Consider the following 16597-nt stretch of genomic DNA (forward strand, 5'->3'; position numbering starts at 1 on the left):
TCCAATGGCTTCATTTCCAGGGCTGGAATTTGGGGATTGCAACCCACCCAGGAGTCCTCAAATTGAGGAAGGGGAATGTTCTATGATAGCTGCAATGGATTTACATCCAGTTTATTTCAATACATAAAACCAGAAACATCGGCAGAAGCCAAAATCACCAGCTTCTACATCTGATTTACTTTGGCCGTGTCACTCGTGCAAGTTCCTTGGAGGAGTCAGTGAGGATAGCAGCAGTTAGTGGAACAAGAAGAAGGGGTGAGCAACATGTTGGCTTGATACCCTCAAAACTGATACAAAGCTGGACATTCAACAACTGAAGGAAGCTGGGTAGCATGGAGAGCACCTGCTTATAAAGTCACCAAGAGTTGGACATGGTTGAATGGTTAAACCATTGAATGGTTTCAACAATTTAATCTGCCCAGCTGATCTAAGGTTGCTCAAGTGAAGATGAGAGCCGTGGCAATTGTATCTACTCAGCCCTAAATCTGGAATGGAAAAGTTAAACCTTGCTTCCCCCACTCTCCTCTTTGGAGAAGACGCTGATGTTGGGAAAGACGGAAGACCAACAAAGAAGGGGACGGCAGAGGAGGTGATGGTTAGATAAGTGTCACTGGGCAAACTCCAGGAGACAGTGGAGGACAGGGCTCCTAGCCTGCTATGGGCCATGGGGTCACAAAGAGTCTGACACGACTTAGTGACTGAATAACAGTGATAACAACTCCCCCTTCCATTTCGTGCTTAACTATTTGTTCCGGCTCAACCCTATTGTCTCCAAGGTAGAAGACTCACCTCGCTGGAGAAGTTCATCAAGAGATCTTGCTCATCCCAACTCCGATGTCTGGTCTTTGTCTTCCCACTCCTGGTCTCTCCCTCCTCTTCCTCATCCAGGAGAAGCCCTCGGTGCTTCTCCTCCAGCCCGTCACCCATTTCTGAGTCTTCGGAAAGCAACAGGGATTTGCTCAGCCTGAAAACATCAGGGGGCGGGGAGAATAAAGAGGATGACCAAGGGAAGAGCTTGGTAGCATCGTCAGCAGGATAGAAGCCCAACAAATGAAGGAGAGCTGTTCGTTATTGGTTGTTTTCTGTTTTGATTTTTATCTTAGCAGCTGGGAGACATCGTGGTGTGATGAGCAGCTATGAAATCTGATGGAGTTAAACAAATAAATGCAGGCAGTCCTCGACTTTCAATCGTTTAGCGACCGTTCGAAATCGCTACAACCATTCCATCAAGAGCGAAAATGTGGCAGCTACGTACCTCTCTGTTTTCATCCTGCCATTAGAATGGGATGGGTGGGAGAGAGGTTTTCAAATGGGTTATTTAGAGAAACGAAACTTGTCCAGTTCTATGGAAGCTCAGTGAAAGTCAGCGGGATGGAAACCTTTCAAGGACATTCTAGCAAGTGTGAAGGAGATAGCGGATGGGTCTCATAACGAAGAGAACATATTCGCATGAGCTGCATGGACGGTGGGCAGTTGGCTGGGAAAGTTACTGTTATATGCGATGGTGGGATGCCTTGGGAGTTTAGAGTTAGTTTTACCTCGCCTTTACCAAGCCATGTCTTGTATAAACAGTAAATGAAAACAATCCTGAACTTTTATTTGGATACTTGAGCTGGGAGGGGAAGGGAGGAAAGAGAAGGATTACAATATCTGGACCAAACAGGACTCTCCTTAATTTCCCTCATTTGAAAAAAATCTGAAACATCAGGCTGAAGAGGTGGACAATGCAGGCAGGCCCTTAAGCAAAGGCGAAGCCAAGTTCTAAATGTATCAGCAAGAAAGCGAAGACAGAAGGGAAACAGAAGAGGCTGCACCACAGTCAAGCAAAGCAAGACCAAAGCGTATCCTAACACAGGTAGGTTTCTCTTCCTTTCATGCCAAAGAAAACAAGTTCAAAGTCCAACAAAATCCAAGATCCACAGCATTCCCACTGGAAGTCCAAACTTCACCCATAGGTAAAGGTAAAGGTTCCCCCGCACATGCGTGCTAGTAATTTCCGACTCTAGGGGCCGGTGCTCATCTCCATTTCATAGCCGAAGAGCCAGCGCTTGTCCGAGGACGTCTCCGTGGTCATGTGGCCGGCATGACTGGATGCCAAAGGTGCACGGAATGCTGTTACCTTCCCACCGTAGTGGTCCCTATTTTTCTACTTGCATTTTTACATGCTTTCGAACTGCTAGGTTGGCAGAAGCTGGGACGAGTAACAGGCGCTCACTCTGCTACGCGGCACTCGGGATTCGACCCGCCAAACTGCCGACCTTCTGATCGACAAGCTCAGTGTCCTAACCCACTGAGCCACACCGCGTCCTTCACCCATACGCAGCCCTAAAGACAGAGAACCTGCTCTACTTCACTCTCTTTCTTTCCTCAGTCATCAACACGTCCTCTAGATCGCAACAGTTTACCCCACGATGGCCCTACCTGTTTCTTAACCAACATCTATCCCCTAATACTCCACACAACAAGTCTTGCTCATCCTGGTGGCAGCCCAACGGCCAAGACACTGTGCCAAAAGAGTGCCAACATCCATGTTTGGGGCAGAGAGAAGGCAACCCAACCAGGGTGGGACCCTTTCCCGCCCCACAGCCCAACCTTACTTTCCACTCCTTCCGTCACTCTTCCCTCGCTCCTTAGGGGGCAACAGAGCGCTTGATCCATGGTTCCGTTTTCTGGGCCTTCCTGGACCTCGTTTTGCCAAGCTTCTATTTTTCTCGTCATGCTTTTCCCTTAAAAAAAACCACACACTTGACCGTTAACCAAGAGCAATGAGGAAAGAAAGAAGAAAGAAAGAAAGAAAGACAGAAAGAAAGAAAGAAAGAAAGAAAGAAAGAAAGAAAGAAAGAAAGAAAGAAAGAAGGAAGGAAGGAAGGAAGGAAGGAAGGAAGGAAGGAAGGAAGGAAGGAAGGAAGGAAGGAAGGAAGAATGGGGGTGGAGGTAGAAGGAGGAAAGGAAGCAAGAGGGGAGGAGGAAGAGAAGAAGAAGAAGAAGAAGAAGAAGGAGGAGGAGGAGGAGGAGGAGGAGGAGGAGGAGGAGGAGAAGAAGAAGGAGGAGGAGGAGGAGGAGGAGGAAGAAGGAGAAGGAGTAGGAAGAAGAAGAAGAAGAAGAAGAAGAAGAAGAAGGAAGAAGAAGAAGAAGAAGAAGAAGAAGAAGAAGAAGGTGATCCATCACCAAACCTCTATACTGACCTACACTCAAAACATCCCACAGAAGGCCACAACTGCTAATGAAGTGCCTACAGCATCTGCCCCATGGACAAACAGTAAGTCATGTTGCCAAGCCACAAGGTTGCCCTTCCATTCTCAAAGTCCAATTTGAATATCATGGAGTACAAGAAAAGGGGTGGAAAAGCCAAGATGGTGCAAGAGTCAAAGATGGTGCCACTGCCCAGCCAACCAGGAAGATGCAGAAGGATATCTGAAGGTCCCAGGGTGACTTACTCAGAGTCTCTCCGCCGCTGCAGCTTCACCAATTCCCTCTGCTTTTCCTTGTATCTCCTCTGCAGCTCAGCTAACTTCATCCGGTAATCCAGTTCCATGGCATCCATGTTCCCAATGGACGATTTAATTGAATACATCTGAGACAAGAAAACAGCAAAGAGTTGGGGGAGAAGGAAAACCAGAACATCCGTCAGTCTCATTCATTCACAGCCACTTATATACAAATAGAAATCCCACTCCTTCCTAGCACTGATGATGTTACCTAGTTGGGTCATAAAATGTCTGCAAGAAAACAACCAACTTCAGAGAACACCAAGGACCCCACCGTCCTCCTCCTCCACCACCTGCTCCTCCTCCCTTCCAAAACTGGTGATATAACCTAGTTGGGTCATGAAACAACCCAGCTCAGAAAGCACTAAAGACTCTACAGTCCAATCCTGAGCTACAAATATTTTCTTCTGTTAGTTCCGTTCATTAGCTACAACTCAGAATCCTAACAAAACCTGAGTAAGTATTAAGTCTGAGGGCGCAATTCCTAGGATTCTTGACTAGCTGCAGGGCTAACCTATCTAGAGGGCAGAAGATGGCAGTGAAGAACTCAAGAATTTCTCCCAACAGGTTTCTGCTCTCAGTTAAAACAAAGTTTGGCTTTGGGCAATCACCTGCGAATCACAAAGAGCAACTTCCAGTGAGAAAGGACAAAGAGAGCCACATTGGCTACAAAATAGTCTTTGGTGTCCCTCAAAGGTCAGGAAAGCTATTGAGATGTTCCTTGGCTTGCTTCATCTCACCCCCCAAAAAACTCTTCCTAACCACTTTTCCCCATCCCCGTCTCTGCAAATCTGCTCTCCCAATCCTATTCACCGGCTCATCTTTCTTCTGCATCCAGCTGTATTTCTTATTGGGGTCCAGTTCCCGAGGCAGACGGATGTTCTTCAGGCTATCCATGAAGGGGGTGGAGAGAACTTCCATCAGCATCTGGGTACCAGCAGCTAACAGGCTTTCCAAAGCTGGATGAGCTGAGAAGTTCTCTGGACCTGCATGAGATAGGATGGACGAGCAATTAGGAACAGGAGGAACATCCGACAGAGAAGGACCAAAGGAAATGCTTAAGCAAACTAAGTCCAACCTTCCTTGAATTTGGATCTCTTAACTAATTCTTAGCAGGGGCTAACCCTGAGTTCAGAAGACCCCTGTGCATAGGCTCTTTAGCAATAAATCAGTTTAACTGGACCTTCACCTGTGGACCTGGTCTTTCACGCCTGGCGCACAAGCCAGAAGAGAAGAGCTTGAGACTCAAAGCTAAGCCTTGAACGTTGTCTTGAATTGAGGTCCATATCTACTGCTAAGCTTGTAAGCCGCCCTGAGTCTTCGGAGAAGGGCGGGATATAAATGGAATTAAAATAAATAAATAAATAAAATATCTACTCACCTTCGGTTTCCTGCTGCCGTTTCTCCAACTCCAGTTCTGCAATTTCGCTCAAGAGGGTAATCCCGTGCAGAAAGGTGTGTTCTGGGGACAGGCTAGAAGAGACTTCTAAGTTCACCACTGCCTCCTGAGTGACACCACCATCGCTGTTCGTGAGCAAGGAACACGCTTGGGGTAATTCAGCGGCTGCTGCTAAGGCATTCATACCAGCCAAAGGGTCATCAATTTTGATATCCAGAGATGGGACTGGGCAGGAATACATCTCCTTCCTGTAGATGGGGGCTTCTACCATGGGTTCCTCCTCTTCCTGAAGCATGCTGGGAAATTCCCTGTTTGAAGGAGAACGGATATGGGGCATTTCTACAGCCAACAGTGACTTCTCAGGCTGAGGGACCAGTCCTATCTCAGACTGTTCAGTGTCTCTCTGTAACAAACTTCCACCATAGTCATGAATGGGGCAAGTTTCACTGTCATTGGTCTCTTCTGCTTGGGTTTCCATCTCCACCGAGCAGGACATCCCTGGGTAGGCAGCTTGGCAATCCTCAAGAACTTCCTCGTGGTCTGAAGTCCTGAGGGCTTCGCCGTGGTGCAACTGAAGGTCACAACCCTCGGTGTCCTCAACAGGGAGGGCAACCGAAGTTGCCATATCCAGGACCTCCATATCCTGTTCACAGCTGCCTTCTTCCTGGCTATTGTCGATCTCCATCTCCGTTTTCACCCGTTCTTCCAAGGATTCTTCCTCCTCCACAGCCTGGATGGGTTTGACAATCTTGGATGGGGAAAGATGAATAGGCTTCACCTCTGGAGAAAGTGTCAAGCGCTCAGGACTGCTGGTAGGCAGAGGGACACTGGAGCCCAACTCATCTGGATCGGGTGTAGCAGTTGGCTGGAGAAGGTATGGGTAGTGTCTTCTGAAGGAGTCTGGAAGGGACTGGAATGGATAGCTGGATGGAATTTCTGCAAGAGGGCAGCAAAAATGAAAAACTGGAAGACAAGTCCCATATTTTCTGTGGAGAGCCCCTCAACCTTTCCAGACTAGAGGAATTTATTTTCCAAACTTTACTATTGACTTGAGTCAAAATCTCCCCTGTTCTAAGAAGGAAGGAAGGAAGGAAGGAAGGAAGGAAGGAAGGAAGGAAGGAAGGAAGGAAGGAAGGAAGGAAGGAAGGAAGGAAGGAAGGAAGGAAGGAAGAAGGAAGGAAGGAAGGAAGGAGAAAGAGAGAGAGAGAGAGAGAGAGGGAGGGAGAGAGAGAGAGAGAGAGAGAGAGAGAGAGAGAAAGAAAGAAAGAAAGAAAGAAAGAAAGAAAGAAAGAAAGAAAGAAAGAAAGAAAGAAAGAAAGAAAGAAAGAAAGAAAGAAAGAAAGAAAGAAAGAAAGAAAGAAAGGTGAATTTCAGTTAACCAGTTTTGGGCACTCAACTGCACAGTATGGTGGAACTCCCATTGTAGGATGGAAGTCATCTCAGATGGATCTGCTTACATAAATGTTCACATCTTTTTCAAGGGAGAAAAGGAGCTTTGGGAAAGTGGCAGAGTTAGGAAAAGGCCAAACAGGAAATTAAAAAAAAAAAGAAAGTGGATTAAAACATAGCGGGGCTTTGTACCTGGAAATAACGTCTGATAGGAAGCAGAGGCCTCTTTCTCCAGCTCCAGATCTTTCTTCTCCATGTTCTCCATCTCCTCCTCTTCCTTAGGAGGGAGGTTGGGGGCAGGGGGTGGAGAGGCAGGAGGTGGGCTAGATGGATGAGTGATGGGAGTCGTGGGGTAGGAGGAATAGGTCGGCTGGCTTGGTGGTTCCTCCAGCTTTTGGATAACCTCAGCTTTGAGCACCGACAGGGAAGAGGAGGACCTGGGCGACAGTGGAGGAGGGCTGATCGCCTTATTGTAGGACGCAGAAGTGCTGGGAGACAAAACTGGAGGCTTCCGGTGCAGAAGGCTTGAGGCAGAAGTTGGCAAACCTGGTTTGGCATTGTCCAGGTTCCGTTTAGTTATCTTCTCTTCCATCTCTGCCCGCTGTTCGCTGGCTTTTAGCCTCTCCTGTGGAGAGATAGGAGATCTGAAATAGGGGATGGTTCTCCACACTCATGCTACATGAACCACAAAGGGGACCCAGAAGTAAACTAGGTTGGACACAAGGCGGGTCATTCAAAACTTGATTAGAAGGTACAAATGCCTGGAAATGCAGGCAGTGGGGGTTTTGGGGGGTTTTTCCCCCTGCAACAATGGGAGCAGGCTTTTGGAGAGAACGAATTGTGGACCTTCAGATGTTTAAGAAACATGGATTAATGCATGGGCTGGATTAGACAACTTGGTTTTCACCAATTGTCCCACTTTGCCTTGTATAAAAGTTGTCCAGGAATAACAACAATATGAAAAGGCCAGCTATAAGGCCCCAAATCAAAAATGATAAGTGGCGATTCTTCCAAGCTGAGTTCTTTATTGTTTCACAACGACAGACAGAATCTTGCCAGACTGAAGTCTCCACTATCTGCATCTATCTTATACTCTGGGAACTATTAGGGAGGAGCTGTCCTCACCCTCTTTCTCTCACAGGTTATTTGGGCTGAGTTGCCTCCTAACCCCTCTGGAATGCAGCCTCTCCATCCTGGGGAACCACCTCCTTACTACATTCCACCACATCAGTCTAGTTCAGGGGTAGGCAACCTCGGCTCTTTTATGACTCATGGACTTCAACTCCCAGAATTCCTGAGCCAGCCAAACTGGCTCAGGAATTCTGGGAGTTGAAGTCCATGAGTCATAAAAGAGCCGAGGTTGCCTACCCCTGGTCTAGTTGATTTGATTAATGCTAAGTAGGATCTAGCCAGGTCTTCTCCATTCATCACACCTGGAGACCCATTCTCAGAAAGGAGAGACAAATGAGGTGGTTTTCCCAAAGGCAGCTGCAAGAGTTGAAGCCAAGGGTTAGGACCTACCACCAACTGGGCATGTGCAGCCTGTTGCTGCAAGAGGTATAGCTCATGCTGACGGATCAGCTGCTGGTGAGATAAGAGCTGGAGCTGGTGAGCGTGCTGGAGGGAGCTCCTGGTAGGAGAATATATGGCAGGCCAGAGAGGAGGTGCCCGGTCCATCAGTTCTGCTGGAATGAAGAGACAGATTGACTTGAAAACCCATCCAAGCCAGAATTCAAGGACTAAGCAACGTAGGTATCCTGGAGGTGGGCTATGTGCCACTCAGTTGGCCACATATGAACTTTACCCAAAACATACCAGGCGGAAACAACCAGGCCCATATGTGTAGAGTTCAAGCTAACTACTTTATTATGTTCTGCCTATAATACAGGAATCTCCCTAGTGTCATGGTTCCGACAAATGAGACCAATTAAAGCAGAACTCTGAGGCTTGAGTTTTCCTCTAAGAACATGTTTATTGGCTATAAAGTCTCGGCCTGGTCAAAAGTGAAACCAAGACTAAAGCCCCCCTCCTCCCCCAAGGAGTAACAATATTACAAAGTTAAAACTTTCCACCCCAAAACTACTGTATGCAGTTAATTATGTCTCCCAATAGAATAGTTCGGCGGGGTTTCTAACATTAGGCACAACCCCCTAGTCTAATGAACAGAAATGACCTTGGTTCCCACAGGACAGGAATTTGTTTAGGCTAGTATAAAACTCTCCATCTCCTCCCCACAAACCTTGTGGCAACCAAAAACAAGCAAGATGGCTTCAGCCAGTTTCACTGTAGAGTTGACACCTAGTCTGTAAGCCTACTCTTTTGTGAACAATTAGATAAGGCTCCAGGGAACTTAGGCATGGTCAGTTGTAACCCTTTTGTGATTGCCCAGTGACTCCAGGATAACTCCATGCTTGACCCCCTCTTCCCTTCCAGGCTGGTGCTTCCCAAAAAGTATCCCTTGTCAGCCTATTCCTGGTGGATCAGACAAGAGATGACCAGATTCTACCTTATTGAACACGAACAATAACTTGCACATCTGAAGGTACAACTCTCTTTGGGTACCTACCAAAGTGGGTCAGGTGTTCACTGGGGATCATGACAAGCTGGCCAGATTGAGGATCTCTGGCAAATTGGTATGCAGAGGGGAGCGCTGCCCCCATGCCAGAAGGAAAAGCAGGGGCCATGCCTTGGTGCAAAGAAGGGTGCCCTGCAAAGAAGACAGGATCAGAGGATAAACTCCAAGTGGAAATGATCAAAGGCCGCATGAAACCAGGCGAAATTGTACCTAAAAAAAGATATTTTAGGACTGCACAGCTGGTCACCCAGGGATGCATGGATAAATGCCTAAATGCATCCAGGTCATAGTTACTGTATCTCAAAGGTGCCTTATCAAAAGCACTTTTTTTCCCAAGGAAAAAATAGCTTTTTTGTTCCTTCGACAAGTTTTTGGGGGAGTTTTTTTTCCAAGGGAAAAAAAAACCCAGGCTGTTGCCTTTTTGAAAAAGCATCTTTGAGACATGCCTGGATAATAAAGCCACTGCGGCATCATTTTTAATTCTAGTCCCTTGGGGTGTCTAGAATCATCCTAGGCGCCCACTGTGTTAGGTGACAAAATGAAAGAGTTCATTTTCTAGGAGCATTAAAAAAACCACACACATGAGATTGCTGGACATCACCCTGCTGTAGCGTGTGAAATGAATGGGCTTTTTTCAAACTTGAGACACTGCCCAGGGGATTTGAAAAAAAAACAGGGCCTTTGGTGAAATTTCGTGCCGAAAACCCTACAGAACGAAACATTCGCACACACACCCCTGGTGGACGGTCTAAACAGGAGGCAACTCTGCGTTCATTTGATCACCTTACCGTAGGGGTGGCCAGTAAGCCACATGGACGAACTGCTGCTTCGGGGTAACCATGGATGGGTCGCCAGGTGTGGTGTGGGGTCACCAGTCCACCGTCCTGAACCAGTCAGGGGTGGCCCCCCAGTCACCATGAGGTTGGAGTTTAAGCCACTGGTGGCACAAGTAGCTGGATGGATCCGAGCGAAATCAGCCAATTCTTTGCTTTCTCTGGGGAAAATAAAAAAGAAGAGGGGGGGAGGAGCTTAGGGACCCAAGTCTTGATAGGTTTCAAGCAAAGTCCTTCTATTCTTCATCAGGAGAGGGAATAAGAACACTTCAATGGATGGTGAAGGCATTTGTGGAAGAGGTTCAAAAGTGGAGGAAGAGGAGGAGGAGGAGGAGGAGGAGGAGGAGAAAGACTAGGACTGTGGGGTCCTTGATGTTCTCTGAACTTGGTTGTTTTCCTGTAGACATTTCATGACCCAACTAGATTACATCATCAGTGGGGGGAGGAGGAGGACTGTGGGGTCCTTGATGTTCTCTGAACTTGGTTGTTTTCTTGTAGACATTTCATGACCCAACTAGATTACATCATCAGTGGGGGGAGGAGGAGGAGGAGGAGGACTGTGGGGTCCTTGATGTTCTCTGAACATGGTTGTTTTCTTGTAGACATTTCAAGACCCAACTAGATTACATCATCAGTGTGAGGAGGAGGAGGAGGAAGAGGAGGAGGAGGAGGAAGAAGGGGTATCCAGGTAACTTCTGAACTTCATAGGAACTTCACTCAGCCCCTCCTCCATTGTCCTTCCACCAGCCAGCAAGAACGTTTTCGCTTAGACTAGATTGTTAGCTTGTTGGATTTATCTACTTTTTTTTTTTGCTGAGCAATTCTGTTTTTCTCCCCGCTGTTTATTTGCTTTTGCTTTTGCGGCTAAAATATATTTCTACATTACAGATAACTTTGGGGAGCTGCGTCTTTCAGACTGCAAAACTGCGGGCAGAACAGGTCCGATGTTAAGAGCTAAAAGCCGAGCTAGGCAAAGCATCCCAAACCTAAGGAATATCACCTGAGCAGTTTCTCCTGGTCTCGTTCCAAACGACTCGCCAGGTGGTGGTTTTCACGAAGGCGTGGACGGTCATCCCCACAGTCCTCATCCAACCGTCCATGTCCTAAGGGGCAACCGAAAGAAAGCTAGCTCAGCCTCCTGTAAATATAACCAAACATGGAGAATTCTCCAGCCAACGGTTGAAGGTCTAGACCAGAGATCCCCAACCTTTTGGGCACCAGGAACCAGTTCTGTGGAGAGAGCTTTTTTTCCTTTAAGAACCTGAGATTTGGGGTTTGTCTGTCTTCCATCTTCTCGGTCATCCCTGTGGATACTCTTTTTCTTTTTTTTCCAAAAGGTGCTTTAAATAATCACAGGCCAATGATTGTCACTAGGTTTCTCATAAGGAAGCAACCTCATTCTTGCAAATGCTTGTTTTCAATTACTTTTATTTTCCTTGCATATTTCCAAACCCTACTAGCACCCCATCCAGGGCACTGCAGCTATAACCCCAAAACCATAAAATAGCCTATCCCAGAATTTCCTTGCTGACCTAGGAATAGGGGTGAATCAGCTTTTCAAAAGGGTCTCGTGGCAGTACTGGGAGAGTTCTGCATGCCCCCTTAACGCCCCAAAGACAACTGACCAACTGCCATTTCATAACCCACCCACCCCCCCCAAAAAAAAATCCTTAATAGGCAATCTTGTCTTTATAAATTTCCTGACGTGAAGTCTGCCTGAGCAAAATTCATCTCCGTGCAAAATTCAATCGGTTATGCACAGAGCCAGGAGGCAGGGAGACCGTGTGTGTGTTTGTGTGTGTGTGTGTGTGTGTGTGTGTGTGTAGAGAGAGAGAGAGAGAGAGTATCTCTGGTGGCCCTGTTTCCTTGGCGACCAACACCCCTCTTCAATGTGTGGTTTGGCTCACCAAATCCTCCTAGATTAGCCAAGTTAAACCCCCCCTTTTGCTTCTCTCTCTCTCTTAAAAGGGTTTGCACCTTCCAGCACCCTCCACTTGGCGCAAACCAACTCAATATTATTAATTTTTTTAAAAAAAAAGAAAAGAAAGGAGGAAAAAAGTCTCTTGGCACACAAGGACGGGAAAAGGGTGGAGGGGCGAGGGAGAATTGGGGAGGGGGGCTGCGAGACTGGGCAAAAAGGAGAGCCTTGTGTGCCAATTCTATCGCTTAGCAACCAGACAAAGTACAGTCCTTGTTCGCCAGCTCTTATTTCTGCTCAGTAAATTACATTTAACAGAGCGGGGGGGGGGGAGCAGGGGATGGCTGGGGGGGTGTTACATGGGGGGGGGGGTTGGAAGCTTTCAGACCAGCTCAAACACATCTCCTTTGTTGGCTACCAGTCCCGGTTCTTGGCTCCAGACGCAAAGAGGCTGTGGGAACCCAGCCTGAAAAATGAAGTCGGCTGGCCGCTGCACACAAAAGGGCTGAACCGGGGGCCTGGTGGGGGGGGTGTTTCCAGCAGATGGACAGACAGATTGACAGAGAGGACACCAGCTCCCTTTTTCTCTCCGCAGCACCAGCAGGAAGGCATCCGAGCAAGTTTGGACTGCAGCTGGCTGCCCCCCACCCACCCAAAATGGAGAGGTGGGCAACGACGGAAGGGGCACCGATGGGCTTGGAAGAACACACAGCTTGTGAGTTGGCAGGGAGAAGAGTGTGTGGGGGGGTCCCCCTTGGCAAAATTTACAGACGCACCAATTCAAGGCTCCCAATTTGTAAATTTCAGCCACATTCTGCCTCGGTGCACGCACACACACACACACACACCTAAAAATTCAAGGGTCTTCTTCTGCAGCCAGCATGTGTGTGGCGAGGGACTTGGGAATATGTTCTTTCCCCCCTGCCCCATCTCAAAATCTGGGGGATGTTTGGCCAGCAACCAACTGAATTACTCTTGCAAAAGCAGCAAAGCAAGAGCGAACGACCACTATCCATGATTTCAGTGGCCGTGTATTCTCACTGGGTTTCTCCGATCTGGCAACAAGATGGACACCATTTCTATTCCAGTTTGCACACCTACAGGCCAGTGTCCTTAGGGGAGGGAGTCAGGAATGTCAAGATGGTGGTCTCCATCGTGCAATTTAACCTCCACCCATTTTATTTTATTAACATGCCTCTAACCCTTGAAACATCACCATCTTGGGGAATGATCCAGAATCGTACATTTCGGTTAATTTTGTTCATCCCTGGCATCATTCCCCTATCTATCTGCAGCCTCTCTAAAAAGGCCAGCCCCATCTGCCATTTTGTGGGAGTGCCCACGACATGCTCTTGAAATGCCCAATTGGTTGAAAAACAGACGGGCTGCAGTGAAGCAATTTTATTTGTATTTTTATTTTTTTTTAAAAAAAGCAAATTGCAATAAAATGGAAATACACTGCAGACATTAGCAGAACCACACATGATCCGCTGAGAAATTTAAGGGTGTGTGTGTGTGGAGGGAAGTTGGATGGCCGTTACAATGACTCACTCTAACAAAATGTTCCCCAAGTAATTCCCTCAGAGCTAAGTGGTGTCTGTAAGCTTTCCATAGACAAGGCTCGATTTATTTATCTTTATCTTATTTTTTTTTAAAAGCAGGGGGGGGGAGTTAGCAAATACACACAGAGAGGCCACGCTTAGAAATCAGGGCTCGGCATCTGAAGTTCTGCCAATGAGATGCAGAGGGAGAAGCCATAATTCATAATAACTCAAACAAGACGTCCAGGGAAATTCTCCATCATCCAAAAAGTCATAATTATCCCAAAGGTGTTGTTTTCCCTCAAAAAGGCAACTGGACTTTTTGGGGTTTTTTTTTCTTTGAAGACATTTCGCTTCTCATCCCAGAAGCTTCTTTAGTTCAGAGAGTGTTAATGCCCAGCTGCCTGCAAGGAATATAAATCCTTCCCTTCTCCGCCATCAGAACTAAAGAAGCCTCTCGGATGAGAAGCGAAACGTCTTCAAGGAAAAATAAAGTTGCCTCTTGAAAAAGCACCTTTAGGACACCTAAAACCAGACCCAGGTTTGTTTCTCCCTCCCTTATTAGCTGCTCGCCGTTCCATTTCCGCCACCCGTGTCCTGCAGATGTTCTCTACCGCAGCCCCCTTGCCCTATGGGAACTGTAGTCCAAAGAGCTGGCGGGGATCCAGGCTACGGATTAGGAAAGTCAAGCCAACTTTCCCAAACTCTTTCCTCCATCTCTAATCGGCAATATTTCATGATTTCAGAGAAGGCTGAGCTGAAATCTCAACCGAAGTTGCGTGAGAGCCTTTGGTGTTGGCTACCACAATCTCACAAAAGACCTGCAATTATCATTTGTGGTGGGAACAGAAGAGATCACACAACAAGGTGGCTGATTTATCTCCCCAGTCAGTAGCCTTCCGGTTTTAATTTTCTCTAACCACACCTGGTCTGGAGCTTAACTTTGGGTTTCTGGGATCACTCTGAGAACCAACAGTGATCTACTAGACTCCACATCCGGAATGGTCCAGAACCACAAGGCTTTCCATTACAAATAGCTGCCATCATTCAATTCTCCTCATTCAAATGGCCATTTCTTCCCTTTTCATTTAATTGCGTCCCCAATTTTAATTATGATGCGTCTGTTGTATGCAGCTACACCCGTCTCCCCTTGCAATTATTCACGCTGCAGAAAATGCTGGGATGTGGCCTCAAAGGTTGACGTTGGGTGTGGTTTGGTTTTTTAAAAATGGAAGGCACTTAGATCCTCTTCCAAATCAAAAAGCAGCTTAGTTGGAAAGCAGCTCTTAGCATCTTGCACAAACAAACCCGAGAATTAAGCGACAGCGATTTACTTTGGGGTGACGGTATGTCACATACACCCAAGGAGGCAAGTTCAAAAAGGTCCAGCAGATCAACATTTGTCTCTAAAAGCGGCACAGAAGAAACTTTTTACCATTTTTTTTTAAACATCTCCTTTTTCATTCATTTTCTTTCCCTTCTGGTCAACTGTAAACCTACAAACCAAATCTCTTTTTTTTTTCTCCCTTTCCATTGATTTTAACCCGTTTAAGGAGAGAAAAGCATGGTGTAAGAATGCTTTTTTAAAAAAAATAAAAGAACAATAAAATCTGCCCGATAGGGACTACCAGCTTGGAGTAGATTGAAGCAATCCACACTCAAAAGGAATCTCGCTCAGTGGGGTCTCCTGTAAACACCAGACTAGAATTCTCCACAAGCAGAAGAAACTAGATTCAAGAGAGCCTTGGTGGAGCAGTGGGCTAAGGCCTCCTTAAGTAACACCGGCTGCCTGCAATTAGTGCAGGTTCGAGTCCCACCAGGCTCAAGGTTGACTCAGCCTTCCATCCTTCCCAGGTAGGTAAAATGAGGACCCAGTTTGTTGGGAGCAATAAGCTGACTTTGTAATAATGCCGCTTGGGGTGTGTGTGTGTGAAAGCCCTAATAAGCAGGCATTTACATAGAATGAAGGCTATTGCTAAGCACATTGATTTGTGCTTTAGATTGTAAGCCGCCCTGAGTCTTCGGAGAAGGGCGGGATATAAATGGGATTAAAAAAAAATAAAAAGAAGGATTAGTCCTCCATCTGTACGACGACGTGTTTGTGTGTTGGGCTCGTTCTTTTAGACCAGACATGTCAAACACAAGGCCCGGGGCCGGATCTGGCCCACAAAGTGGTTTCATGCGGCCCACGAAGCCATCCTGGAAACAGTGAGGGAACGGCCCCCACTGCCTTGGCCCTGGCCCAGAGACCCTCCTTCTGCCAGAGACCCCCAGATCTGTCCCACTCCTGCCCAGGCCCCCATAGGCACCCTTGATGCGAAGGATGTAGAGCTGGCCACACCCACCCAGTAGGCCATACGCACTCTAGCCACGCCCACCCAGTAGGCCATGCCCACCCAGACCATACCCACCCGGCCCCCTGAGGGCAACCGCAATGCTGATGCGGCCCTCAGTGAAATTGAGTTTGACACCCCTGTTTTAGACCGTGTGTTGATTTTGTCCGCAAAACACAGCAGTGCAACAGTGACAGCCTATGGCATAGCCAACCCATTTCCTTGTAGACTTGGCTTCTTCCAAAAATAAAAATAAAAATGGAAGCTTACATGAAAAAATATGAAGCTCCTTCAACCCTGCCAAGATTGTTGACCCTGAAATCTGGTATCAGCCTCCGATAGGAAGGCCTTGTAACCGCCTCCTTGCTTTGACCGTGGAAACAAAAGCTCACACAGAGAGTTCACTAAGCACAAAAGTTCTTCACAAGTGAAGGTGAATCGACGGCACGTAGAATCTTGGGATGCCCAGGATAATGTCGCTGGATCCAATTTGGGTTAGTCATCGGGACCAGAGGTTTATTCTTCCGAGCTTTTGGATTCGTGCTGAAGACCATCCTCAGAGAACTTCCTTCTCACCAGAATGTTTGCTGTGGGCTATTCAATATTCCAAGGGTCTTCAAACTTGGCAACTTTAAGACTTGTGGACTTCAACTCCCAGAATTCCTCAGCCAGCCCTAGAATTCTGGGAGTTGAAGTCTGCAATTCTTAAAAGTTGCCAAGTTTGAAGACCCTTGCTCTATTCTATTCTAGCCAGCCATCAACACCCCAATCAACAAATAAAAAAAAGGCTACCCACAACCAAGCACCACATAAAGCACACACTCTGGTGAGAAAGAAGTTCCCTGGGCTCCAGCACGAGTCCAGAAGCTCAGAAGACCAATCTTCTCTTCCTGGTGACTGACCCAGATTGGATCCTGCAACCAAGTTCTTTTGTAAACCATCAAGTCTCTTCTCTCCCCTTCTAGGAACAGCATTCCCATAACAATCGACACCATCACAACTATTTTGGCTCAAAGGCCACCTTCCCGCTCCACTATCCGCTCCGACTTTCTTCTCCAAACTTTCCAAAGATGCTAAAAATGTGGAGCATTCCCACAGCCGATTCCCCTCTTAGCCAACCT

General features: G+C 47.1%; 1 protein-coding gene and 1 long non-coding RNA gene across 4 annotated transcripts in view; one reads left to right on the plus strand and one right to left on the minus strand.

Annotated features, from left to right (window-relative positions):
* Positions 1-16597, minus strand: part of TNRC18 (trinucleotide repeat containing 18) — a 69325-nt gene that overhangs the window by 26792 nt on the left and 25936 nt on the right. Inside the window, exons 5-14 of one of the 3 annotated variants that reach the window (XM_081338428.1) lie at positions 10685-10787; positions 9640-9845; positions 8843-8983; positions 7798-7958; positions 6469-6901; positions 4870-5823; positions 4302-4474; positions 3438-3574; positions 2598-2726; positions 790-964 (exon numbers count right to left, since the gene is read on the minus strand). In XM_081338428.1, the coding sequence (XP_081194554.1) occupies positions 790-964; positions 2598-2726; positions 3438-3574; positions 4302-4474; positions 4870-5823; positions 6469-6901; positions 7798-7958; positions 8843-8983; positions 9640-9845; positions 10685-10787 (2612 nt within the window). Of the gene's footprint in view, positions 1-789; positions 965-2597; positions 2727-3437; positions 3575-4301; positions 4475-4869; positions 5824-6468; positions 6902-7797; positions 7962-8842; positions 8984-9639; positions 9846-10684; positions 10788-16597 lie in introns of all 3 variants that reach the window. The other 2 variants (XM_081338427.1, XM_081338429.1) reach the window with 2 other exon arrangements.
* LOC308674171 lies at positions 12000-16530 on the plus strand. The gene is made up of 3 exons (XR_014027817.1): positions 12000-12317; positions 13890-14010; positions 16442-16530. It is a non-coding gene; the product is annotated as an uncharacterized lncRNA (long non-coding RNA).

The sequence above is a fragment of the Vipera berus genome, assembly GCF_964194415.1.
Source record: "Vipera berus genome assembly, chromosome: 13".
NCBI lineage: Eukaryota > Metazoa > Chordata > Lepidosauria > Squamata > Viperidae > Vipera > Vipera berus.